Genomic DNA, 27,514 nt, shown 5'->3' on the forward strand with positions numbered 1-27,514 from the left:
GACACACTTTTACGCCAGTTATCACCTTCCTTTGTTTCACAAGGCACAGTTAGAAACCTTGACTGTCACATAAGTGCCTTGATGACGCAGACATCTGTCACTTTAATTCAAGTAAATAATTGAATATACCAGAGGAAAGAAAGAGGGTAGAAGTGGGGGAAGGGTGTGATTGTGTGACAATGCAAAAGGGACTGCAAGCCCCCAAACATCTGTCATCCTATCCTGTCCCAAAGTGGTGGATTTGCCCTGCTAGACAGCATTTTGTCTGGTGATTAAACTGTGATTACAACACAGAACCTTCTCTGTCTGTCTTTTTAAACAGATATACTGTTGCAAAAGCCTGAAGTGACAGAGGCAAATGGATTGTTCAGACGTAGGAGGCCAAGATCTGTGGTTTGTGAAGCCTAGAAAACCCATGCCATAAAACCTTCAGAGCATAGCAAATCCCCACTTTTCAATCCAAGTCAATCCCTGGCTCTTCCTGCATACTTGTTATTTCACTCACTGTGGGGTGATGCAAACAACTATTCACCACTTTAGCTGTGTATCTTGGAACCATCATGCAACACTTCAGATATATATGTGCTTTCTCTTATCATCTATAAGAGATCTACTGATGCGTGGCCAAGAAGGAAAACTTCAAATAACTGGTCAGATGAGTCTGGCCTTCATGGTCTGAGCCACTAATAACATAATCAAATTGAAGTTGCCTTGAGTTCAGCCTGTTCCCAAACAGAATAAATTACCCTCAGTATATATTTTCCCTGGGACTAACACACTAACCTGCTTTCAACCCATTTCCATTTTCTCACAACAAACATCCAGAGAAATTTGCTGGGAGAAATGGACAGCACACAGATTTCTCTGTGCAATTTCTCATTTACTCCCCCAAAAGCAGCACATGAAGGCTGCCTCTATTCTCTCCAAGCACTAACTAGTCTGACTCCTGGGAGTGGAAGAATTTTGTGCATCAACTTCGGTTTGGGAAAAAGAAAACAGCTGCCAAGAAGACGTCATATGGGAACTACCAATGTAATTAATGTTTTAAACACCACAGAGCTAAGAGCTCATATGTATTTCGCTTAAAAGCCACAGAGGGAAGTGTGACTTCTAATGTATAACCAAAAGTCTAATAAGCAAACAATGTTACACATTTGAATTAGAATATTTGCTTATTTTATGGAATGTTGTTTTTAAGTGTCTGTACAGTATCTTACTGTATATGCAAATATACATCATGCTGCATAACAAAAAATATATATAAATGATGGGTAAATGATGCTTATATGCTTTTAAAATAGAAGACAATCATACGCCCTGCATGTGCAGACAGTCTAAAAAAAATTAATGATTCAATACCAGGTTAATATAATGCTGCGAGAACCTGTGTCCAATCACAATTCAGAGCGAGGCATCGAAAGCAGGACAGACTGAGGCTCCTGCCTTCTTCCAATGAGAGGAGCCCAGCTTCGTTTCCGTGCAGTTCGGCCCCTCCCTGCGATGATGTAATGTGATGAATATTGAAACAGGTTGCTCGGTGGTCGGGAGGCGCTCGAGTCAGCATCTCTTCTGCATCCCCATCATCACTACCCTTTAGCATCCGACAAAAAGAAGAAGAAGAAGAAGAAAAAAATTCCCAGAAAAGGTAAGAGATGGATTTGAAAGTGCATAATTTCCACGTGGCGATACCTTTTTTCTTTGAGTACTCAGGCGTGTTTTAGATGAATGTGGGCAACAATAACCTGTATGAAGGGCAAATGTCTGACTGTATTCCACATTATGTTCTCAGGCAGGCCTCCAAGGTGGGATGATTTACACTTGCTGCTGCTGTTTGTTTGTAGAAGACACATCAGGCAATACATGAGCCCGTATGAGCAGTTTTTTCCCCTCAGTTTGGACTGATTTAGTATTCTTTGGTTTTTCGGCGCTAAATAGGAGACTGTGAGGCAGCCAGTCGATTCCTGGTCCATTTAAAACTGAAGCAACAAAGAGAGAAAAAAGCATGAACAATGCCAGCTGTGTAATAGCTTAAAAAGGGCGTTTTTCTTTTATTGCCTCTGACACTTTTGTCGCTCATCTTCCATTCAAGTAATGAGTCAGCGGGCATGTTGGAAACGAAGAGTAAGATGATGGCTGACAGGAAACAGCTATCTCCGGATGAGTGTGAGAGTGGTTCTTAGTGATCCATCACGAGGCTGGATCGCCCTTTGTTTCTTTCAGGGCGCTCGGGGATCAGATCAGGGGCCACTCTGAACCGGCTGTTTGTCAACTGAGCAAGTAGCGCTGCTTAATTGGCTGGCTGCTGTCTAAGGTTTCATAGCCAATGACAATAGGTTACATTAACCTCGCAATCTCTCTCTTTTTCTCTCTCGCCCACTTCCCACCCGTTGGGTGCGTGTGATGTAAATGTGGATTGTCTTATTACCCGGCCGAGCTGCAGCTGATCTCAAACACATCTCATCTAACAGGGTCTGTATGACTGACTGCTTAATCAGTGGTGCTCACAACACAACTACTGGCAGCTTTCCTCTGGCAATGGTGTAACCTAATTAGCCTTGCCTATACACGGTGATCCGTGGTGCCTCCCGGTGAATCTCTGCCAGTTCCCCCCAAATTTTATATATTTTTTCCCGCAGGCTTTACTCCAAGAGGCAAATTATTTGATCGACCTGTAGAGCGTCGTTCTTCAGCCTACATCCTCTCTATTTTTTATGTCTAAAAAGTCAATTGTCCCCCAGGTACAAGGATACTGGTAAAGGGGATGGATGTTGTTGATGATGAGCTGATCCTCTGACACCATGATGAACCCATCATCTGCCGAGTCGCCGCGGCAGCCAGACAATAGCAGCCGGAAGCAGCAGCAGCAGCGATCGTCGTCTCCGGCTGGGCTAAAAGACGCTGCTTCTAAAACTACGCAGAAGGGCAGCAACCCGTCAAAGCCCATCACATCAAAACAGGGTGGAGGAGGAGGAGGGGGAGGAAGAAGTAGCCGAGGTCATTCTCCAGTCTCCACGGGCAGGGAGCGGCAGGCCGGAAGCGCTCCTGCCACCAGAGGCGCGGCTGCTGTCCAGCCTGCTGGTGCTGAAAATCCGACGCAGAGCAGGCCCGCGGCGGCGGCGGCGGCAGACAGAGGAGCCGTCCAACCAGCAGAAGACGCTTCCTTGTCCTCCAGAGCTGATCAGAACCGCGTTGTCTCCGACCAACCCTGCGCATCCAAATCCCCCAAACTGAGGAGCAAAAATCCGAGGGGAGGGGAGGCAACTAGCAACAAAAAGAGCTCGAAAGGCACAGTGGGCTGCGGACCCGGCTTCTGGAAGGAGGGATGCTTGCAGTCCGAGCTAATACAGTTTCACTTGAATAAGAGTTTAGGAAAGAAAGGGACAAAGATGCAGGCGAAATCAGCATCTCCGCCGGGCTCTGAGCCCGAGCTGTCCCCCGAGCGCGACAGTTCGCAGGTGGCTGCGCAGCCAGACCAGAAACTACATGAAGAGCTGGAGAGACTGGAGGATGAAAACGAGGATTTGAAGGTAATGCAATTCTACGCCAGGGTTTAAATTTTCTTAAATAATAGGCCATGGTTTTTCTATTCTTCTTCTTTTTTCTTTTGGCGTGTTCAACAGTCGCACTTGTTGTATTTGCACGCTTACTGCATGATCACCGCTGCTGTAGTGCTGCTGAAAACTACATATTTATGGAAGTGTCAAATTTACCGAACAGATGCTGGATTCGATTATTTCATCACGCATTTCATTTCCACGTTTTATTAGAATGAAATCGAGGAGATGCGGGCAGAGATGGATGAGATGCGGGATACCTTCTATGAAGAAGACGCATGCCAACTGCAGGACATGCGCAGAGAGCTGGAGAGAGCCAACAAGAACTGTCGGATTCTCCAGTACAGACTAAAGAAGGCTGAGAGAAAGAGGCTCAGGATCACAGAAAGTGGCCAAGTGGATGGCGAGCTGCTTAGAAGTCTGGAGCAAGACCTGAAAGTGAGTCTTTGGATGTCCCATCATCCTCATTATCATCATCTAAATTAACGATCAAAACAATGACTGGACCTCCCTCCTCTTTTTAATTTCCTATATGCTTTTTTTCTTTATTCTGTCTTGACTCCTCTCCCAGGTGGCAAAGGATGTGTCTGTGCGCTTGCACCATGAGCTGGAAAATGTGGAGGAGAAGAGGACAAAGACAGAGGAGGAGAATGAGAAGCTTAGGCAGCAGCTGATAGAGGTGGAGGTCACCAAACAGGCCCTGCAAAATGAAATGGAGAAGGCCAAAGAGGTGAGAGGCTGAAGCCAGTGTGTCTTCATTTGTTTGACTATCTGTGACAGTTACACAATGCAAATTGTTACCTGAACCAAAAGTTAGACTATAAGATGCCATTTGAATATCACTGGAGAAAATGTGAAGGTGAGGTTGAAGAACAGGGTTCAAGAGCAGATCAGGCAGTAATTCTTAATATACTTTCAGAGTTTTTCCACAGTTTTCCAATGCTCCAGATTAAAATGAGCTAAAATGTAAGTAAAATAATCCCAAAACAAAAACAGAAAAACCTGCTTTGGGTACTCTGGGTTTATAGCAATATAACAGCCAGGTTCGTTGTCAGTGCAGCAGCTCTACTACCCTGCAGTAAAATTACATATTTAGGACAAAATGTCTTTCTTATGATGTGATGTGTAAGAAATATTTATATTCACAAACCAGTTGTTTTTGGGTGTTTTTCTTCAAGGCTCTAAAATAACAACTGCACAGACAGCAGCGTGCTTTGAATTTGAATATCTTACCAGAAACATTCTGGAGGGCGAGTTTAAGCAGTCCTCTTTTTCCATTAGTGAGTGTTCAGTGTTCCATAAATCTGGATGATATCACTGCCCTCAGTAAGAAAACGCCAAGCTGCCGCTGATGGTGATGTAACCACTGTTTCCCCGCAGCTCTCACTCAAAAGAAAAGGCAGTAAGGACGGGCAGAAAGCAGACAGAAAGACTCCACAGACCCCAACAGAGGTGAGTCAGCAATTTATAAGATTATAAAGGTATAACCTTTGGCTGATATGTTTAATAAAGAGGTTATTTTTCCTGTGTAAATCTCCAAATGAAAAATAAATGTGATAGACTGGCTGGAGAGTCATATTTCATAGTGAGTAAAAGTAACATGGAGTAACATCAAACCTGGATCTTGGGTGTAAATTTTTAAGCAGGCTACCAAAGTCATGAGAACACCAGAGAAGCTATATTGCTACTGTATTGTCTCTGGTTTGTCTATGAGACTAAAATACAGAGAACTTAAAGAATGGGCAAAATACTTAAGACGTACTTTATTTATCTCAAAAGTTGGTAAGTTACTGAATGAAATAAATGTTCCATCTGTTCACAGGAAGAAAATGAAGATCTGAAATGCCAGCTAGCTTTCATCAAAGAGGAAGCCATCTTGATGAGGAAAAAGATGGCAAAGATCGACAAAGAGAAGGACCGACTTGAGCAGGAGCTCCAGAAGTATCGGTCCTTTTATGGGGATGTGGACAGCCCTCTGCCTAAAGGTGAGGCTGGAGGGCCTCCCACCACTCGTGAATCTGAGCTGAAGCTCCGTTTACGCCTTGTGGAGGAGGAAGCAAACATCTTGGGGCGAAAGATTGTGGAGCTCGAGGTGGAGAACAGAGGGCTGAAGGCTGAGCTGGATGACATGAGGGAGGACAGGTACTTGGCACTCATTCATCAGAATCCTGATGAGTCAACCGGCAGCTTAGTGGAATGACATGATAGCTGTTATGAAAAGAAAAACTGGGGACTGGGGAACATTAAATATGTAAATTCTGACAAAGATAGTTATTGAAATTATTTCAAGTTTGAATATGCAGAAGCTGGAAGAGTAAAAGCACCCGACGTCCTCATTAACACTGCTCGTCTGCTCTTTACCCCCTAGTCTGGCAGCAGCTGGAGTGGATGGCTCTAGCAGTGGAGGTCAACAGAGCAGAGAGCAGGGTGAGGCTCTCTCAGAGCTCAGGCAGCAGCTTCAGCTGGTGGAAGACGAGGCCGAACTTCTCCGCAGGAATCTAGCAGATGTGGAAGAAGAGAACAAAAAGGTAAAAAATATATATATACAGTGGGGCAAAAAAGTATTTAGTCAGCCACCGATTGTGCAAGTTCCACCACCTAAAATGATGACAGAGGTCAGTAATTTGCACCAGAGGTACACTTCAACTGTGAGAGACAGAATGTGAAAAAAAAAATCCATGAATCCACATGGTAGGATTTGTAAAGAATTTATTCGTAAATCAGGGTGGAAAATAAGTATTTGGTCAATAACAAAAATACAACTCAATACTTTGTAACATAACCTTTGTTGGCAATAACAGAGGTCAAACGTTTACTATAGGTCTTTACCAGGTTTGCACACACAGTAGCTGGTATTTTGGCCCATTCCTCCATGCAGATCTTCTCGAGAGCAGTGATGTTTTAGGGCTGTCGCCGAGCAACACGGACTTTCAACTCCCGCCACATATTTTCTATGGGGTTGAGGTCTGGAGACTGGCTAGGCCACTCCAGGACTTTCAAATGCTTCTTACGGAGCCACCCCTTTGTTGCCCGGGCGGTGTGTTTTGGATCATTGTCATGTTGGAAGACCCAGCCTCGTTTCATCTTCAAAGTTCTCACTGATGGAAGGAGGTTTTGGCTCAAAATCTCACGATACATGGCCCCATTCATTCTGTCCTTAACACGGATCAGTCGTCCTGTCCCCTTGGCAGAAAAACAGCCCCATAGCATGATGTTTCCACCCCCATGCTTCACAGTAGGTATGGTGTTCTTGGGATGCAACTCAGTATTCTGCTTCCTCCAAACACGACGAGTTGAGTTTATACCAAAAAGTTCTACTTTGGTTTCATCTGACCACATGACATTCTCCCAATCCTCTGCTGTATCATCCATGTGCTCTCTGGCAAACTTCAGACGGGCCTGGACATGCACTGGCTTCAGCAGTGGAACACGTCTGGCACTGCGGGATTTGATTCCCTGCCGTTGTAGTGTGTTACTGATGGTGACCTTTGTTACTTTGGTCCCAGCTCTCTGCAGGTCATTCACCAGGTCCCCCCGTGTGGTTCTGGGATCTTTGCTCACCGTTCCCATGATCATTTTGACCCCACGGGATGAGATCTTGCGTGGAGCCCCAGATCGAGGGAGATTATCAGTGGTCTTGTATGTCTTCCATTTTCTGATGATTGCTCCCACAGTTGATTTTTTCACACCAAGCTGCTTGCCTATTGTAGATTCACTCTTCCCAGTCTGGTGCAGGTCTACAATACTTTTCCTGGTGTCCTTCGAAAGCTCTTTGGTCTTGGCCATGGTGGAGTTTGGAGTCTGACTGTTTGAGGCTGTGGACAGGTGTCTTTTATACAGATGATGAGTTCAAACAGGTGCCATTCATACAGGTAACGAGTGGGGGACAGAAAAGCTTCTTACAGAAGACATTACAGGTCTGTGAGAGCCAGAGATTTTCCTTGTTTGAGGTGACCAAATACTTATTTTCCACCCTGATTTACGAATAAATTCTTTACAAATCCTACCATGTGGATTCATGGATTTTTTTTCCACATTCTGTCTCTCACAGTTGCAGTGTACCTCTGGTGCAAATTACTGACCTCTGTCATCATTTTAAGTGGGGGAACTTGCACAATCGGTGGCTGACTAAATACTTTTTTGCCCCACTGTGTATATATATCTTGTAAAAAAAAAAAAATCTACAAAAAAATTGAAACATTTCTGCAACATCAAAAACAAACAAACATTTTTTTGTAGTAACTGCGAAAAATGTAAATATTAAAAAAATAAAAATGCTGACAGCTTTCTAGCACCAATTTTCAGGAAAATTGCAACAAACTAGATGTAGTACTTGACATTTTTAATTTTAGCAACATAAGATGGCAAGTGTTTCCTTGTTTTTCTTTTGGGTAAATGACTCTGATTGATGCTAAACACACATCAGGATAACACTGAGTTTCCTCTTCAGGTGACAAGTGAGCTCAATAAACTTAAATACAAGGCTGGGTCCCACGAACCTGGATCAAGACACGGAGGAGGTTTGTATGTTTTTTAATATTCTAAATGCCTGTCATTGATGTTGTAGCAGGAGTCAAGCAACTGCACTGCAAGTAAAGAGGCATCTCTTCTTTTTAAGCTTATTAAATGTGAACCAGGTGAAAAAAAATATGAAAAAAAAAACCCTCCAGGAGCTGCACATTCAACCCTAATTTGAACTAATGCTCCATTTTCCATTGTTGCATTATTTCAACCCCAGGAGGAGCTGACCCTGCTAAAGTGGAGGCTCTCCAGGAGGAACTGAAAGCAGCGCGTCTGCAGATCAACGAACTGAGTGGCAAAGTTATGCAGCTCCAGTACGAGAACCGCGTGTTGCTCTCCAACATGCAGCGCTATGACCTGGCCTCTCACCTGGGCATCCGTGGCAGCCCTCGCGACAGCGATGCAGAGAGTGACGGAGGGCGGGACGATGACACACCTTCAGCCTCGGCTTCCTCCCCTCGCCTCCTCCCGCCACATCGCAAACGCGAGGGCCCAATTGGAGGAGAGAGTGACTCAGACGAGGTGAGAAACATCCGCTGCCTCACCCCGACGCGCTCTCTTTACTCACCTGTAGATAGTCGTTTTTTATCCAGAAGCCTGAAGGACCGGCAGCAGATGATAGACATCCGCATTGAGGCGGAGAGGCTGGGTCGGACCATTGACAGGCTCATCACTGACACCAGCACTATCATTTCTGAGGCCCGAGTATATGTCACCAATGGGGAGCTGTTTGCTAGGTTGGATGAGGATGAGGAAGGTGGCAGGTAATTGTTACATGAAAAAACTATCACAGTTTTGTGTGATCACTACACTGTCGTAGTCTCCTCCAAATTTACCTGATTTTGAAAGTCCAAACTTGTTCTTCCTCAGGATCAGAGAGCACGAGCTGCTGTATCGTATCAACGCACAGATGAAAGCCTTCAGGAAAGAGCTGCAGAGCTTCATAGACCGCCTGGATGTCCCCAAGCAGGACGACAAACAGGCAGAGGAGCCACTTTCTGTAAGCTGATAAAAACAAGAGTGACTGTCACATTTCCCCCCCACACTTTTCTTCTTCTAATGCTCATCATTCTTCTCTTCACTCCCATTTTTCCTTCAACTGCCATCGCTCCAGATGTTTCAGCCCATCATTTTGCTGATCCTCATTCTTGTTCTGTTTTCCTCACTGTCTTATGCCACCATTTTTAAACTGGTATTTCTTTTCACCCTGTTCTTTGTACTGTAGAGCACACTTTCTGTATCACATTATGTTTATTTTTTATTGCTTCTTTTTTTTTAAACATATTCATTTATTTCACTTTTTGTTATGTTGAACACATTACATAAGGTCACACAAGGTACAGTTTTTTTCATTTTCCAAGTATGACCCACTCATCTGTTCAGCTGCTTTCAACATTCCCTGGAGACCACACACCTAGAAGCGACAGTGGAGTTTTAGGTGAGTATGTCATTCAATTTTTCCTACTGTGAAAACCTGTGATAGAATTCCCTTCACAGGTCAATCTAGGTTTAAGATGATTCTTTGAATCAGAAAGAAAAGCCGTCTGAAAATACCTGTGAGGGGAAAAGTTTGTGCCTTATTTATGTGACTACAGGAATAAACACACATCTTTTATGAATACTCTGTCAAGTCTGTGAAAATGCACATAGGCCTACACACACTCAAGCACCCTCCCACAATAACACTGACACTCATACTGTAGGACTACATCTCCTGCAAGTTCTTCTTCTTAGGCAGCTGTGCTGAGTCACCACCAAATGTCAGCCTAATGTACAACAGATCATCCACACAGTCACGGGAAGCATAACAGGAGCACTGTCATTTTACCTGCATTAGTGTTGCACTGAGAATCTTACAAAATGCCTCTGGGTGAGTCTGCAAAAGCATACCGTTGGTGAATCTGTTTATCCAGCGGACCTGACCACCAGGACGGGGGCGGAACCGGTCTACTGCTTTCATCCCACCGGTGGGATGTTTTACGTCACATATTAGGGCCAGCTGTGGAGGGAGAGAGGAGGAGAGACGTTGAGGGAAAGGGAGAGAGAGAAAAGGGGGATTTTATTCCAGTTAATGAAAGCATAAATTCAGCGGTAGCCTCTCGCTCTCCGATCTTTTTTAACTGAACCGCCGCATTCCAGTTACTTCAGCCAATTTTGCTGGCTGAAATGAAATGTGTATGTTTGGGGGATGAGGACATTCACTGCAACACTCGGGATTATCAGAGGAAAAACAGGTAAGAGCGCAGTGTTTGGTTAAGCTGCACGTGCTTTGTATTTTTGCGCGTGAACATAGCATACTAACACAAACGCTATGTAGTGCATGTAAATGTAAGCCGCTACTGTTATTTCGCCTGCTAATTACAACGTTAATAATAAAAGCAGCACGAGTTAGCCCACGTTTTACAGGCCTGAAGTTACAGACAAGGCTAGAGTCACAGTGGTGGCTCTGAGGATGAATACAAACACACCCTTCGTCGCTTTCCTCGTGATAGTCACCCCCTCTCATGCTAAGACAGCGGATGAGAAATGGCTAAGAGAGAAGAGATGGCAGGCTTTGTTTACTGGGGAGGTAAGTTTCTTTTGCAGGAGTTTGAGATACCGTGTGTTAGTATTACGCTAACAACAAAAAAAGTTTCAAAAAAAAAGAAAGAAAGAAAAAATGTGCGCCGTTTCTAAAGAGTAAAGATTAGCTGTTTTTAGCTAACAGTGAGGTGATTTGTTGCCATGGGTACAACACAAGGTGGCACCTCTTGCGACGTAATTAGAGGAGCCCGGTGTAGATTAGAGCATCTCTTTTACTCCTTAATACCCCTGCAGGCGCCGTTCAGCTATTTGGCTTTAAGGGTATAAACTCATGGTTACAGGGGGTAAAAATACTCCGCAGCTCTTACATCAGTGCACTCCACGATATATTTTTGGGAGCTTCTCCCATTCGCCTCAGAGTGGTTACTGGGTGTCTTGTCATTGCTTGCTCTGGATTGTCGCCTACAACGTCTCTGTGTGTGGGGCAGAGACGCGACACGGAGCTGAGCGTCCCGGGATGTATTTTTTTATTTTTTTAAACATGTGAAATTAAAAACAGCGCAGGTTTAGGACACAGCAGAAAACCTGCAATTTATTTAAAAGAGAGAGCGAGAGAAAATACCGTAGGGATTTGCTGCAGAATGAGGGCTTAACTTCACCCCAGTGAAGATATGGAAGGGACTCGAGCGTCCTGCGTGAGCGCTGCTGTGACTGCTCACCCGAGCGCTGCTGTTTGGCCGACGTGGGATTTGATCGGCTTTGGATAACTTTTTCTGCCACTGGTCACCACTTGAAAAGCAGCTGGAGTTTACGAGAAAGCATGCCGAACTATTTGAAAAATGTTTCCTACGTATCCCATACGGAGAATCGATGGATCTACTTAAAGATTTGCTTTGTGATAGTACTCTAACAATCGATCCAGTCAGGTTATTGTTTTAATGTGTTCTTTTAATGCACTTGAGAAATGTGGAGCGCTTTTGTGAACGGCGCGGGGCTGCACAGTGGGGGCGGTGCTGGCGGGGGATACGTCCCTTCTCAGGGATGGGAGTTTGTCTCGTGCTCCAGGATGGAGAAGACAGACAGAGGCAAGGGAAAAAATCGCAACCCGTTGAGGAGGATCTCTTCCCCACCCACGGTCTTCAGTCAGATCTACGACACGCAGCTCGGTGCTTCCCCCGCAGGTGTAGAGGGTGAAGCGGGGTCCCAGCTTGAGATTCACAGGGGGCAAATGTGGCCAGGTCCAGAACCCCAGCAGCAGCAGCAGCAGCAGCAGCAGCGGGAAGCCCAGCATACACGGCTAAAAAAGAAATTTGAGGATCTAAAAAAGCGACACATACATGACAAAGAAGAATGGATGCGCCAGAAGGAGTCATTGTTGAGAGAAGTGGCTGACATACAAGTAATTGAGAACATTACCACTCGTCTGTCAGCTATACTAAAATATAAATATTTTGTCAGTAGCACACAACTATAAATTGGTGTATTTAATGTTTAATGTTCTTAGATTATTCTTTGGAGTGAAATTGAACGTTTAATCTTTTGTTTGTGTAACCAGCTGTCTATTATCAAACATCCGTCCTCTTCTGAGTTCTTCTGTGATTGTAAAGGAAAAAAATTGGTTTCCTGCAGGGAGGGGAGAACAGGAGGATTCTGTTGGACCTGAAGACGGTTTTAGAAGAAGTGCAGGTGGAGGTGAAGAGAGAAGAAGAGAAGAGAACAGAGCTTCAGTTGCAGTATACCAGAGACAGATGTGCATGGGAGCTGGAGAAAGCTGAACTTAAATGCAGGATTGCACAGGTAAGTGAGGGATGATGGTGACTTTATTTTTAATATATATGGACACACACAGACACATCTTATTTTAATAATTGCATATTTTCTTGTGTTTGCGCATGGCTGGCATTCATTGTGGTGTAAATTGGACTTGCTGCCAATATGGCAGGTTGATAAGTCACAGTGGCTTCTGTCCAACTCAAGCCTCAGCTCCGACAAAAGATTTGCATGGAGGAGACAAACTTAGTTTTCCCACCGAGCCAGAAACCAACACCAAACTTGGCTTTCAACTGCTGGCTCTGGGAAAATGAAACATTAGCCTGTTTTGGCAATGGATAGCTATTGTTAAACGTGGTGAAAAAGGACAGAAACTACTTGAAGTTAAGTTTGCATACCAGTGCCATGCTGTGTTGGGCACTGTATGGATCACTTGAATGACCATTCACAGCTATTCTTCAAAGCAGTGTGGCTTTAGGGATTTAGCATTTTTTTCTGGTTATATCAGAAAATGGATTTAGTTGGCTGCTTTAATGCCTAAATCTTATGAGACTTGTTCTTCCTTTGTAGATCAAAAGAAAGGATACTCTGTTAATATTAAGACTTAACTGCACGCTGACTGCTTTGCATGTCTCTTTGCTCGTTGGAGCTGTAGTTTCTCTGTGATGTTGTGATGGCAGCAGCTTTATCTGCTAGATGAGCCCCATATCATTCCTATCACAGACTTTAAACTGATTGATCTCCTTCTGAGTGAAGTCATGAATCTCCTAAATTCTATAACATGGTGATAGAAATTAAGGGGTTGCTGCAATGATACTGCTGAGAAGTAATAACACTAGAATTAAACTAAGTTCCAGGGATTTGTCAGATCACACACATTGGTTTAACTATCATAATGTAGCTTTTCTGTATGTGAGTAGAGAGCAGACTGTGACTTCTCAGCTCTTCTCTTTGTCCCCCAGGGCCTTTTCACAGTGTGGTTGAAAAATAGCCAAATAAAAACGGACATTTACTGTTCTGCTTTGTGTCCGTAAAGCTCAGTGAACCAGTGTGAGAAAGACAATTCAGTTTCTGCAGAGCATACCATGATACCAGAGAAACACACACTGATGTTTTCACCAAGATGCTGTAAATGTACTGTATTAGAGACTGTTACCTGCCACCTGAGAGCTTTTTTTTTTGGCACAGGTGTCTGTCAGTGTCTGTCCTTGGTATATGTTTGCAAAGGCCTCATAGGAGTTTGTGCCATAGTGTTTTGTGTTTGTGTCAAATGAGAGTATTTAGAATGTTGCCTCTCATGCACACTCACAGTTTTCTGTATGGATTGCACAAACAGACAAAAGTGAAATGTGACATGCTGAGTAAGATTTACTCCATTGTAGTTGTTTGTCTTGATGCCACATCCTGCCACAGTTTATGTTTTTGGGCACAAAAGCATAAACTGTTTACCAAGAGTAAAAATAAGGCCGCTCTTAAAGATCCAAATCCAAACTATTTACAGCAGAGAACTCTACTAACTGACTTGCAGACTTGTAATTACCTTGCATATCAAATTGGGGTGGGGGTCTATTGTTTGTTTCACTCTTTTCAATTCTGTGTGAACTACTGAACTAAACAAATGTTCGTTGTCTGTGAAACACCTCATAAAGGTTGACAAGAATGAATGCAAATCAATGAGTGGAAGTCAGCCGCACGAACTGGGTGCAGCTTCATTTCACTTTGAAGTGATATGTGAACAATTTCAGCATGGGTGACAAACTCCTCTGTCATTTTCAACATGTTGGTTTCACTGTGCCAGAAGCAGAAGTATCAGTTTTTTTTAGTGAGACAAAGCAAACACATGGTGTACTATGATGGCCAGAAATTGCTAGGGCGCTTTGCTTTGAATGTGACCTTTGATCACGTTGATGACAATCTATAATAGTAATGAAATGAAGAATATTTATACATGTCACTCTGTGCATGTATGTTTTAAAAACTGCCGTTAAATGCATTCGACTGAGTCATAAAGTTAAAGTGGTATCAACTGAGCTCTTTAGTACAGTATCCTGCTAGCTGAACAGCTAGATGCTGTTTATTTATTAGTGCAGTTTAAGGAGACCTTTTGAAAGCAGTATCAGACTTTAATTTATTCTCTTTTGGTCGTTTTGTAGGTGGTGAATCATAAAGAAGCTGCGAGATTTAGCCATATGAGTCGTTTTTTTAAAGTTTGGCTTCACTGATATGTTTTGTAGATTAATTGCTGTACCAGAGATTATGGGCTTCAAGCCAAAGTGAGTCAAATAAAAGGCTGCAGTATTTTATCAGCAGTTGTATGTTTGTGCTCATATATTCATATATTAAAGGCACATCATTTTCTTTGGTGGGCTTTTGTATTTTGTAACTGCTATATGTTGTTTCCAGATACCAAAGAAGCATCCAGGGTCCCAGGCAGAGGTCTTAGCCCCGATATTTCCAGGCATATTTCCCTGCATGCCACTGATTTATGAATGCTGCTGGCAGCTAGGAGACATCTCATTCTGCTTTAGCAGCCAACGCTCTCTTCTCCCTTTACCCCAGCTCCCCGCCTCCCCTTGGAATGTAACATTGTACAAGCTGTGTGTTCGCTATTTATAGTGGGTCACCCTGGTGACACAGTTACCTTTATATACCCTGTGTGCCATACAGTGACTATCAGGGTGGCCAAGAGTAGTTGGAGGTTGTGTATCAAAACTGAATTTAAGGATGTGAATGAGTATGTTTCCTTGTGCTGGAAGAAATGCTGGTAATCTGCGTCTCTGTTTACATGTTCCTGCAGTATTTCCTTTATAAGACAGTTTGACTTCCTTTGTCAATCATTGAAAACTTTGCTTGGCTCTTTATTGTGACTCCAAGCATGTTATTTCTTTATTTTCACAACTTGTTTACATGTAGATGTTTAAATAGAGTGTGGACAGCACCCATCATCATCCATCTCTAATTGTGGAGAATTTTGAAAAGAGCTACAGGCAGATTGTGTTGACTTGTTTTCCTACTCCATAATTTGTTGATCCCAGGCCACAGGCAAAAATAACACCATGACCGAGGTTTTTGGTTTGTGTCTGCGGATGGACACTGAAATAACGCATTTGTGCAAGCTTATGCATTATCTCCCTCTTTCGAACAAACACTACATACAAACTCACACACGCACATGCACACACACCCAGGCACACTAATATACTGTATGCACAGGCGTTGTCCTGGGCTCTTTCCAGCACCAAAGCCTTTTTTTTTCTTTTTTTTTTACTAGCAACAAAAATGCACATTTGCCACGGAATGCACAGATCTGTGTACTGAAACCCCCCCCTGTCCTTAGTTCTGTAAAAAAACACATTCTCTACATCAGATGGGTTTTCCCCAAAACTGCTATATTAAACTGAGGCCACCAGTGCTCTAGTGTTTGTTATTTTCAGGCTAAGTCAGTTTTCTCTTTCTATCCTTTTCTCTTACAGTTCATAGTTTTGTGAGATTTCTTTTCATACTCAGTAATTCGATAACATACTTTCAGTGTCCATGTTTGGCTGTTCAACAGGGAAAATCCCAGGGGAAATGCCCATCCTATCTTATTTAAAAAGGACCTTTATTTAATTAAAACAGAAAATTCAAATTGAATCCAATAAGATTGGCATATTAGTAATGTTTTCAATGCTATTTGCATTGAAAGGAATCATGGTTGTATTCTTATTTGTGTTAAAAAACCATCTTAACACAAATAACTGGATTACCAGACTGTCATTTGACTGAGGTCACATCTGCAGACATATTTTCCTGTGTGTGAAAATGCCATATCCTGCACTGTATCCTGTGCTTGTTAAGTACCATAGAAAAGAAAGTTGAACCCTGAACATATGAACCTGTGTGTGGGTTCTTACAGGATATTTTCAGTATTCAGTTTTTTTGTCTTTCTCTCTCTCTTCCTACTTGTGAACCCACTCACACTTATCCCCATGGTGTATTATTCCCCCACTTCCTCCACCTTCTCTTCCTGCCCCTCCTTCATTCTCTTAATTCCACATTTAACATTTTCTCCTACTCCTGCCTTCATGTCTTGTCATCTGGCTTTCATCCTCTGGTTCTCCAATTGCAATTTATCCTTTATCACGACTGTTTTCTACAATGTCTCTCCCACTCTTTTTCTTTCTATCTCCCTTCTAACTTTTTTTCTCCTCCTCTGCAAACTGTGCACTCCCTGTCTGGTTCTTTCAGTTGGAGGGTAGAGAGGCTGCTGGATTGGTACGTGGAGGGGTCCAGTCAGCAGCAGGACCTTGCTCTTCAGCTTCACGGTGCACTCGAGAACAGCACGGTGAGACATTGACGACCTGCAGGGAGAGGGAAGAGCAGCAGAGGATCCTGGCAGATACATATTCTACGGCTATGGACCTGCGCAGCCGCGTAGAGCACAGCGAGAGGGACTGGTTGAGAGAGAAAGCTGAGCTGCTGGAAAGGTTTGACGTGGAGAGAAGGGAGTGGGAGAGCCAGCTGAAGGATATGCAGAAGAAAATAGAAGAGGTAAGATGCTCTTAGTGTGAAGGTATGTCTACATTTCATTAGATTTGTGGTTAAAGGTGAAAGTTGTCTTTACAGTCACAGTCAGGGAAATTTTGTTTTGCAGCACGTTTATATAACAGTAAACACAACAACAACAAAAGCTTATCACAGAAAAAGTGAAACATCCCACCAAGTATGCAAAAATTACAAACGTTGTATAGTAGTTGTTGAGTAGTAGTTAACTTAGCCACTTTTAATTGTCCATCCATAACAGGAAATTATATGATGTATGGCTTCATATAGCTGCTACAGTGTGTAACACTTCCCTCCTTCACATCCTGTTCACCATCAACTGTGTGAAAACATCCTCCCCGATCATTACAACGGAGTTTGAGGAAAGAAAGGCATTGGAAGAATTAGAGCGCTCTGTTAGTCCTCTGGACTCTGAGACAGGCGAGAGGCAGTGATTAGGACTGTCAGTGACCTGGTGTGCTGCAGTAATGAACTCCTCCATATGTAAACATCTATGTTAGACAAGTCTGCAGCAGTCAGAAAAATTACTGGTTTCTTATTTATATTTGGATAATAGAATGTGCTGATATGGTGCAATTGGTCCCACCTTGGTGTGAAGTTATTCACACTTTTCTAAAGTGCAAATTGACTAATTGAACACAAGTTTAGGAAATCCTTGATCTTTAATGTTTAGAAGTATACCTGTTTATGTGAGAACAGCAGAAAAGGTCATTGGTGCCTTACTTCTAACACTATTGGACATCTACAACAAGCACTGCATCTGCAGAAGTCTGGGCATTGCAAATGATCCCACTCATCTTTTGTGCAGTCTGTTTTCACTTATGCAGTCAGGGAAAAAGGTACAGGACCATTCGCTCAAGGGTCACGCTCCTGTTAAACAGTTTTTGCCCCTACATCAATCAGGCTGCTGAATTGAAACAATAGACTAGACATTACTAGCTGTTTACCATCCTGCTATTTTGCACTATACACATTTTTATTTTTGTTTAAATGTTGTTTTGTTTTTATGTAGTTTCATAAAGTTGAGAAATTAAACAAGTGGATTGAAATCTGACATGCCCAGAAAAGCAGATTAGTGTTTTATACCCAAGTAGTTGGACAGAGCAAAAGCACTGGAACAATTTGCTATGAAAAGAACATGTGGCTCTAATTTGCCCCCTTGAGACCAGAAAATTAGAGAGGAAAACAACAGAGGAATAAAGAAGGCTAAAGCGCAGTAGTCCCATCTAGACATTGCATGATGGGAAGGGAGCCTAGTCGGCATGAATTGCTTACTATTTTAAGATTTCCATGGTAGGAGGCCAAAGGTTATCCACTGTTATTTAAGAGAAGTCTTTGAATGTTATTTTCTTTAGTCTGCCGTGGTCTAAAAATGTTCATTAGCTATCTTGCCTGACTTCTCATCATTTAACGTGAAGTTATCATTATGCATAAGCAGTGGATCCAGAATTTTACTGTATAATCATATGGTGCCATTTATAGGCTTCGCACTGCTTGAGCCTTTCATGAACTGTTTTATCTGTTATATTTAATCTCATCCAAAGGTTGAGGTTGGAGTATGCTGTAGCACACTAGTCTGTTAAAAGATGCATTCTTGTCACTAAATTAATAATATCACTGGATAAAAAAAATGTTATTACAGATATTATTTTTCAAAAATATTTTCATTCCAAATGATATATTTGCCTAGATTAATAACAATATTGCATTTCCTTCACTATTAGAAACCTGAAAGTCTGTCAACATAGCTGTGTAAATTCTGACCTCTATTTCCTCTTCCCATCTCTAGCTGTACTGTGAGGTGAGAACCAAGCGAGCAGGCCCTGGACTGGACAGTGGCAGACCGGATGTTCACAGTGATGCTGTGCATAGACTCAGCATCCGCTCCACCAGCACAGGGTCGAGTCTTCTCAGCGATAACTCCCACTCGGAGCCACTCAGCAGCAGCAGTCAGTCAGAACCAAACAGACATCCATCTTTACCTGGACTTTATCACAACAGAAGCATCAGTGTTGATGGTGGTTGCGGTAACAAAAACAGTCACCACTCCACCTGCTTCCAGAAAGACAGTCTGTGTGATTTTATTGTTGGTAATGAGTTCGCTCGGAGCCAGTATTCACAACCTAAGCTTGTGGATGTATTGAAATCTGCAGGGACTTGGCAGCAAAGCTCAGTCAGTGATAATAAGGAAGATGTGGATACAGCAGAGCTTGATGCTGATTATCACGGAGCCCCAGAATGTGGAGTTAAAAAGGAAAATGTTTGTAAAGGCAATGAGGAAAGAGGCCTGAGCGACGGCAGTGACAAGAAGACAAATACGATTGCTCTTAATGCTGTGAGGGTTTTATCTATTTTTTAATTTGCTATTAACTCTAACACTAGATATATTACATTATATTTATCACTGGTGGTGTTAAACAGTATACCCTTACTCTGCCCTGTACTTGTATTTTAGTCATCACTTGGTGACCTTTTGCAGATAATCCTCTTTATGTGACATACCACCAGCTCTAGGTTTTAGTGATAAAATACTCTGGCATTACACAATATTCATCTTGTCTCATTGTCTTTCTTTCTGCAACGTTTGTCTGTTTCAGGCTCTCAAAGAGATTGCCCGTGTAAGTGAGGAGCTTTGTAGTTACCAGGATGAGATCAGAAAGAAGAACGGAGATAAGAGGTAGATCCCTGTTTTTATGTTAACTCTCTGGCACCAGCATAGGAGTAGGATAATCTGTGTCTGCTGAAGCTCACCATGTACATAGTGTCAATGCCATGTGTGTTTTATTTCAAAGTGTAAATACATGACATTTCTCTTCAAACTTCAGATGTAAATTGTCTAGATTGATTTTGTAGAAAGATACTGGACTCAGTTTACACTTTGTTTGCTTTCAGGAATCGATCTGAATCTCTGTGCCCATCTCAGGAAAGTGACATACTCTTTGGCCATAACGAAACGTGCCTAGATGTGGATGAAGCTCCTTGTGACCTCAGCCAGATCTACGATGATCTCCTGGCCTTGGAGAGGGAAAATTGGATCACTTTGTCTCCAGGTAACACCTGGCAAGTAAAAAAAGGGCTGAGTGAATCCTGGACAACAAATAACACCGATCCAGATGGCTACACAAACACACAGACAAGCCATGGAGTGCACTCTGAAATGGATACAGCAGCCCCACCCATCCCTCCTCGGACCTCCTCCTGGAATCTGAGCACTCCCACCCATCCAGACACAGAACTGCACATCCCAGAATCTCCAATATCAACTGTGAAGAAGTGCCATAGTCCCTGCGCTTTAGTGGACAGAAAGTGTAGCAGCCCATCCATTGTCAGGAAGTTTGGGGCTATGCTACAAGAAAATGAAGGAAAAGTTTTTGTAGATGGTGTGGTAGCATCGTGCTCGGTGCCTGCTAACTCTAACTGTAATATGGCCTGTTGCCATAACCGCTGGTCCTGTGATACAAGCAAGTTCACTAACAGTAAGTTGTCCACATATGGATCTGTGCAGAAAAGCTTCTCTGAATCCAACATACGGACTGCCAGGAAAGATCTGTGTTCAGATTACTGTCCAGGTGTTGGAAATTTAAAAGGTGCTGAGGCACAAACACCTCCAACTGTCAGAGAATTACCTGTAGAGTTGCTCCTGTCCTCACCTGTCAGCCCCAACCTTCAGGGATCCAGAAGAAACATAATGCTGGAACAAAAAACAGCTGAGTTCAACCGAACTTTATTTCAGGCAGAGATGGGCCGTGGGGTCGATGGAGAAGACAGTCTTAATGCAACGAATACCAGCTCAGTGGGTTTCCAACCGGTCCATACAGAATCTGATGTTTTACCTTCCAAAGAGACTAAGTTTGAGCCACATTTTACTGATGCAACCTCTAGCATCATGGGTGTGCATCCTGAAGCAACTGTCTCAGAGTCTGCAATACAGAACCCTGAGGTCCAACCAAGATCAGTAAGATGCACCACTAAACCAGAGGAGGCTATTATAAAGCAAGAACCTCTTTCTGTATTTTCAACTGTTCCACCACAGGCTGTTCTTAGGGAAGCATCAGTACCCTCTCATAATCCTGCACACCATTGTGAGGTCAAGCACAAAGTTCGAACAGCAAGCAGTCCTTCGAAGAAAACACAACACAGAGGAGCAACAGAGGGTCTTTTTTCTGAACCGGTCTTGCCTGCAAGTACTCAGCCAGCTCAGCCTGTGGATGATTCCAGCTCTAAGAAAGAGAATCCCCATGGAGCAAAGGCTCAGTCAGTCAGAGCTGCTGTTTCACTCCAGCAGCTGTCTGCTGAGAACAAACAAAGACAGACGGCACAGCCAAGACATGTTTCAGGGTCTTCCTGCCAGTCTGACTCCTCCAGGCCTGGGCTTCGAATAATGAATGACCATCCGTGGAAACCCCTCACTCTTGCTGCATACCCGAGGCCTGAGGGATCCAGGTCCAACTATGGAGCAGTTGAAAGAATTCTAAAAAATTATGAAAGTGCAGCTCGGGCACAACTGAACCAACAGAACGAGATGCATTCTAACTCTAACCCATTCTTCAGTGCTGCACATGAGAAGAACGCCACAGAACTGGACATGCTGAATGTGAACCCTCTGCCTTTACCTCTTACTTTGAGACACACACAGAGTGCCCCAGTCATGCACCCCAGTCATGCACAGCTAAGCACCCACAGTGCCAGTGGTGTGAAAGAGATACAGCTTGTAGTGCAGGTGGGTGGAGCTTGACAGAATTATGCACACTTGTATTAATGGAAATGCTTTTTTCATTCAGCAGATCTTCACAATGAAGATGTTAATATAAAGAGAGTTCACTTGAAGAAAGTCTGCAACTATGTATTTAAGTTTGAACAAAATCTATTTAAGTAACACTATATTTTTGGGGCCAGTTGGATGGACCAGGAAGTTGTACATTTTGTTCTGTTCCATTATGAAACACTAGGCAATTACCCTTGACTGAGGACAGCTCCAGTGGGAATGTTGTTTATTTCTGGTATGTGCTAAGAGACAGAGGCAGGCCAAAGCCTCCATTATAATCTGGGCATCTGGGCCATTCCATTGCTTAAAGGCTCTTAACAAAAGGAACTGGCAGTGTGGTATATAAAGTTTAAAAAAGGGAGGTCTGCTCACCCTCACTGGCTTGTCTTTAATCTTTCAATGGTTCTATAGTGGAAGTGTTTTTCTGGCCTTTGTGTTGAAATTACAGAAGTATCTGCAAGAAACCAGCTGACTAAATGCCCTTGGCAGATTGCAGAGTGGAGTGAGCTGAAGTGATTATGCTTCTTTCAAGTCATGCAAATGTTTAAGAAATTGTGCAAGTAATTATCAGCCAGTTTTATTTGACCTCGTGAAAAGAACGTAATTGGAGGCACAACTGAGGAGCACTACCCAAGATCATTCTGAAGTGCTTTTAAATCGGTTCAACTGCAGCATATGTAAGATATTCAGTTTCACTTTCCCCTCGACCACCATGTGTGACTTTTTCCACATAAAAATGCTTTATTTTAGTGTTCCTGTTTGAAATGTGCCTGTTGTTTTCCCTAGGGTCAAGAAGACAACTAATGGAACACATGACAGAATGTAAAGTATCTAAGTGTGTGAATTTGATTGAAGACAGGACGGTGTGATGATCCTAAATGTTAATTCATTTTTTTCCTCTCAGGAAAATGAAGAGCCTTCCTCCACCCACAAGAGCTTTTCAAGACCTGCCCGCCCAGCCAACCGTCGTCTCCCCTCGCGATGGGCCAGCCGCTCCCCCACTTCGTCCTCCTCCACCTCGTCCTCTCCCTCTACCACTCCTGTTGTGCCTCCATCCATTCCCCTTCAGAAGCTCTCCTCTTCTTTTACATACTCACATGCCTTTCACATTGAGACTATCATCATTTGATCTTCACTGTGTGACCGAACCAACCAGAAGCCTTGAATAATAACCCCTGAATTTTGAACCTTTGCTTTTTACTGTTGTATATAAAAATCCGGACTGCCTCTTAGCTACTCCAGACTAAGAAGTGCTTTAGTTGTGAGTTCATCAGCGAACTCTTAGAATGTATGGTATCCAGTGGAGCCTAATTGACCAAGAAAGGTAAGAAAGTGTCTGAAGCAGCTTCAGTAATTCAGCAGTACGCTTTGATTAATCTGCTAGGAATCATACCTTACATCCGACGTTGAATACATCACCTTCCAAGGAATAACACAGCCGGCGTGTCATTTATTTATATTAACCATCTGAAAGGATAATCTCTGCTCAGGTCTGGATTCTAGCTTTGACTAGTGTAGCCTTGCTAATCCATCAACAACAGACACTTCACTTCTCACTCTGATATATAAACTGTATTTACACATTGAAAGTGATGTTGATTCATGATAAAGTGGTTAAACTAAGTAAAATCCAAAAGAATGTGTTTACAATGTACTTTATTTTGTATTTTGCGTGCATCGTGTTTATGTGCTTTTTTTAGCACAAAGTGTGATATTACATATACAACATGTAGCATCATGTTGACTTCAGAGATAAAGATGGTGGATTTTCTTTTAGCATTACTTTCTCCCAAACAAAAGTGTCAGTTTTCTGCCTTCTTGATCACTATCTTCAGTACATGCCTGGATTGTACCTTGCCTGTGACTAAAACACATTGCTTGTGGTTTTAATTTTTCTTTACTAAGCAAAAAGAACATTTACTTGATATCAACAGGTTAAATGTGAGGTTTTTTTTATAACTTGGTACCAAAGGCTGATTTATTCAACATTTCCTCTTTTTTTTTTTTTTATTAAATGCATTGTTTGTAATTACATTTCTTTTGTCCATCCACTTCTGATGTTTTCTAGAGTTTCTGTCAAAACTAATTCTTGAGCTCCTGCTTAATTGCATAACATGGCTAACAATGCATATGAAAGACGTAGAACAGCCTTTTTCTCTACTTTTCCTAATTCTGAATGGTCACATATCAGGACATTACTCAGCTGAGTAGTACAGTATTTTTGAGTCAAAGTGGTAAATCATGAAAGTGATGCCTTTGCTGTTCATTTTGTGTAATAAACATAAGGATTTTGCTTCTCTTTTCACATGACATGTCAAGAGTGTCTTTGTAATATACCTGTAATATATCTAGGATATGCTATATGTGCTTTTGTCATGCTCTGTTTGTTAGCGACGTTTCTCAAAATTGTTGACAGCTTAAATCGTGTTGTGAAAGCAACAGACCAACATAATACAATATGAGAGGCGTGTTATTATACAGTAGAATAGAAAAAATAATAAATTGACTAGTCCCATAAACAAACCCTTTTATTTGACCTATTTAATATGATAAATATGTATAAGCACGGTGGTTAGCACTGTTGCCGCACAGCAAGAAGGTCCTGAGTTCAATTCAACCATCAGGCCGGGGTCTTTCTGTGTGGAGTTTGCATGTTCTCCCCGTGTTTGCGTGGGTTTTCCCCGGGTACTCCGGTTTCCTCCCACAGTCCAAAGACATGCAGCTTGTGGGGGATAGGTTAATTGGTTAATCAAAATTGCCCATAGGTGTGAATGTGCGAGTGAATGTGAATGCCAATGGTTGTCTGTCCCTGTGTGTTGGCCCTGCGACAGACTGGCAACCTGTCCAAGGTGTACCCTGCCTCTCGCCCTATGACAGCTGGGATAGGCTTCAGCGCCCCCCGCAACCCTGAAAAGGATGAGCGGAAGCGAATGGGTGGAAATATGTATAAGCAATGACTTATAACAACAGTTGCCTTGTGGCACTATATGTTGCAAATTAAAGACTCCACAATATTAGAGAGAAAAACCCAACAATCACAAAATCCCCTGTGAGTAAACTCATGATGATGGCGGGGAGGAACAACCCCCTTTTAACAGGGGGTTGTTCTTCATCCTCCCCTGAGTCTGACACAACCAGAGGCAGTAAAGGGTGGGCATTTGTGACTGGCAGGTGGTGAGGGTAAGAAGAAGAGAAAAAAGAAGATCATAGGTAGATAAGGTCAAAACACAAACTACAGGAGAGGGCAGACATTGAGTAATTTATTTCTCAGCAATCAACCCATGCCTGATTCCCAGGCTGCATGTGTCTTCAAACCTTATCCTTTCACTATGAACAATAATTTAGTACATTTTGGACATTGGTCAGACTTTGCGCATAAATATTTATGTGAGAGAAATCAAGTCACAGTGCATGACGTTTCAGCTCACAGAAATGAAGCACCAGAATCAAACGACTGTCTGGCTCCAGTTGCTTCAATCTTGCCGGCCAAGATCTTTGGTAACACTGTGATCTCTTCACGCAGAGCAACGTGACATCAGGAACTGTCTGTCTGACACTAGACACTATAATGTCAATGTGTAAGCACTTCTGTTCCCACCTTTTCTTTTTGCAGTTTTTCCCCACATTCCTTTCTGTAAATATGTTTCCATCACATGGAGTAAATATGCATTTTTGTGTTTATTTTTTTCCTTGCCTAAACACAAAAACATGAAAAGTACCATGCTATTTATGAATGTCAAGGCTCTGTTTGGTGAATGCATTAGTTATGCAACTTCACACACACTCACACACCCTGAAACCTTGCACTCTAGGCTGACTGAAATAACAGGTGCGACAATGTTGTGGTGCCAGAAATCCTACCAGGGGCTGATATAAATATAAATATTGTCATTCTCTTCTGACCTGCCCAGTCTAGGACCATATTGGCTGTCTGACCTGTTTTACTATGTCAAGGTTGGGCAAGAGTGCACACTTGTGCTATCCTGTAGTCAGATCTGGAGGTTTCCAGATGCTAAAACCATTATATAACCAGTGCTCTTTATCCTGTTGCTGATTAAAATAACACTGAGGGAAAGAATTTAGAGAACAATCTGTATTTCATCAAGGAGGCAAAGAATGGTAACACTTAAAATTACCGTCACCAAGTGTTGACACATGAGCTATAAGAGACTACTGGTTATTCTTGTAATAGTTAATGGAAAATTGTCTTTAGCAAGCCTTTATTTGTAATGTCATTAGTGAAAGATCAGAAAGATAAATATCAGAATTTTAATACTGACCAGCAGTTTCACGGCCAGGTGAGGCCTGCTTCCTTGTTTTTTTTTTTTTACTGACAAATGAAGTAGACATAATATCTGAGGTTAAGTCACATGAGTGTAGTTTATACCTTTTAACTTAATTTTAAATATGAGATCTAAAGAGATCTACCTGCGAGTGAGACGTTTATAATTAGGCTGAAAACGCCAAATAAACCTATGAGAGAGATAGCAGAAACTCAATTTGGTGCATCGTTAAAAAGAAGGAATGCAATGACCAGCTCAGCAAGAGGCCTGGAAGACCAAAGAAGAATACTTAAGTGCATAAAGAAAGTATTATTTCAGTGGATAAGAAAAACAACTTTACAGCATCTAACCAAGTCTTGAGGAGGCAGGTGCATCACTGCCAAAGTCTGCAAGAAAGAGACATCCCCTTGCAAATTGTTGACAACAAGGTGCAAACCAGTGATTTCCCTCAATTAGACTTAGCCTGCTGGAGGCAACATTATTCTGTATGGGTATAGCAGCCAGTGGAACCAGGTCACAAGCGTTTATTAATGATTGATGAAAGTCAGAATTCTGAGAGTAAACTTTTTTCTCAGAATTCTGACTTTAATCACAGAATTCAGATTTTTTTCCTCACAATTCTTTTTCTCAGAATTCTGACTTTAATATCAGAATTCCGACTTTGATCACAGAATTCAGATTTTTTTCTCAGAATTCTTTTTGCCCCCTTAGAATTCTGACTTTTCTTTTCTCAGAATTCTGTGATTAAAGTCAGAATTCTGAGATTACGGTTCTGACCTTAAAGTCAGAATTCTGAGAAAAAAGAATTCTGATTTTTTTTTCTCAGAATTCTGACTTTAATCTCAGAATTCTGAGATTACGGTTCTGAGAGTAAAGTCAGAATTCTGAGAAAAAAGTCAGAATTCTGACTTTTTCTCAAAATTCTGATATTACAGTTCTGAGGTTAAAGTCAGAATTTTGAGATTAAAGTCAGAATTAAAAAAAAAAAAAGAATTCTGAGAAAAAAAATGAGAATTCTGTGATTAAAGTCAGAATTCTGAGAAAAAAAGTTGGAATTCTGACCTTACTCTCAGAATTCTGACTTTAATCTCAGGATTCTGAAAAAAAAAAAATCAGAATTCTGAGATTAAAGTCAGAATTCTGACTTTTTTCCCTCAGAATTCTGACTTTAATCACAGAATTCTGACTTTAATCTCAGAATTGTGACTTTACTCTCAGAATTCTGAGATTACAGTTCTGAGATTAAAGTTAGAATTTTGAGAAAAAAGAATTCTGAGAAAAAACAGTCAGAATTCTGAGATTAAAGTCAGAATTCTGAGGGGAAAAAAAGTCTGAATTCTGACTTTAATCTCAGAATTCTGGAAAAGAAAAAAAAAAAAGCCCGCTCTTTTTTCTGGTGGTCCTAATCCTCTTCCGTACCATTCTCATTGAACCCCCTTCTCTGGTAAAAGAGAAAATATACACACAAATAAACAAGGCACATGATCATTCAATACACATCATCAAAAGAAGAAACCAAATAAGTATCTATCAACAAATGACCCACTTAACTTAAA

At 42.2% G+C, this 27,514-nt stretch overlaps 1 protein-coding gene and 1 long non-coding RNA gene across 6 annotated transcripts; both read left to right on the forward strand.

The window, feature by feature from the left end:
• Window positions 1-1,312: 1,312 nt before the first annotated feature.
• On the forward strand, window positions 1,313-23,982 carry LOC113031429 (protein SOGA3-like). Of its 5 annotated transcripts, XM_026183501.1 has the most exons (12): window positions 1,313-1,645; window positions 2,739-3,527; window positions 3,768-3,992; window positions 4,126-4,284; window positions 4,935-5,006; window positions 5,377-5,696; window positions 5,923-6,082; window positions 8,005-8,074; window positions 8,293-8,839; window positions 8,946-9,075; window positions 9,190-9,513; window positions 12,228-12,289. In XM_026183501.1, the coding sequence occupies exons 2-11, from the start codon at window positions 2,799-2,801 to the stop codon at window positions 9,298-9,300; spliced, it is 2,523 nt and encodes an 840-aa protein (XP_026039286.1). In that variant the 5' UTR covers window positions 1,313-1,645; window positions 2,739-2,798; the 3' UTR covers window positions 9,301-9,513; window positions 12,228-12,289. The 5 variants fall into 5 exon arrangements, with proteins under 5 accessions (XP_026039286.1, XP_026039284.1, XP_026039281.1 ...); XM_026183499.1 differs by lacking the exons at window positions 1,313-1,645; window positions 2,739-3,527; window positions 3,768-3,992; ... (6 more) ...; window positions 8,946-9,075; window positions 9,190-9,513 and adding exons at window positions 9,521-10,309; window positions 11,561-11,997; window positions 16,596-16,898; ... (3 more) ...; window positions 22,462-22,497; window positions 22,580-22,646 and having other exon boundaries at window positions 12,228-12,395; XM_026183496.1 differs by lacking the exons at window positions 1,313-1,645; window positions 2,739-3,527; window positions 3,768-3,992; ... (6 more) ...; window positions 8,946-9,075; window positions 9,190-9,513 and adding exons at window positions 9,521-10,309; window positions 11,561-11,997; window positions 16,596-16,898; ... (2 more) ...; window positions 19,803-21,630; window positions 22,580-23,982 and having other exon boundaries at window positions 12,228-12,395.
• LOC113031432 (uncharacterized) lies at window positions 12,418-15,780 on the forward strand. The gene is made up of 2 exons (XR_003273739.1): window positions 12,418-14,641; window positions 14,772-15,780. It is a non-coding gene; the product is annotated as an uncharacterized LOC113031432 (long non-coding RNA).
• Window positions 23,983-27,514: the final 3,532 nt, after the last annotated feature.

Source organism: Astatotilapia calliptera, chromosome 11 (assembly GCF_900246225.1).
Source record: "Astatotilapia calliptera chromosome 11, fAstCal1.2, whole genome shotgun sequence".
Taxonomy (NCBI): Eukaryota; Metazoa; Chordata; class Actinopteri; order Cichliformes; family Cichlidae; genus Astatotilapia; species Astatotilapia calliptera.

Coding starts and splice junctions, on each gene's coding strand:
- LOC113031429 (XM_026183496.1), top strand. CDS start 10,264: ATGAGGACATTCACTGCAACACTCGGGATTATCAGAGGAAAAACAG. Junction 11,998..12,227: donor GAGAAGTGGCTGACATACAA/GTAATTGAGAAC, acceptor GGTTTCCTGCAG/GGAGGGGAGAACAGGAGGAT. Junction 19,588..19,802: donor AAGAAGAACGGAGATAAGAG/GTAGATCCCTGT, acceptor GTTTGCTTTCAG/GAATCGATCTGAATCTCTGT.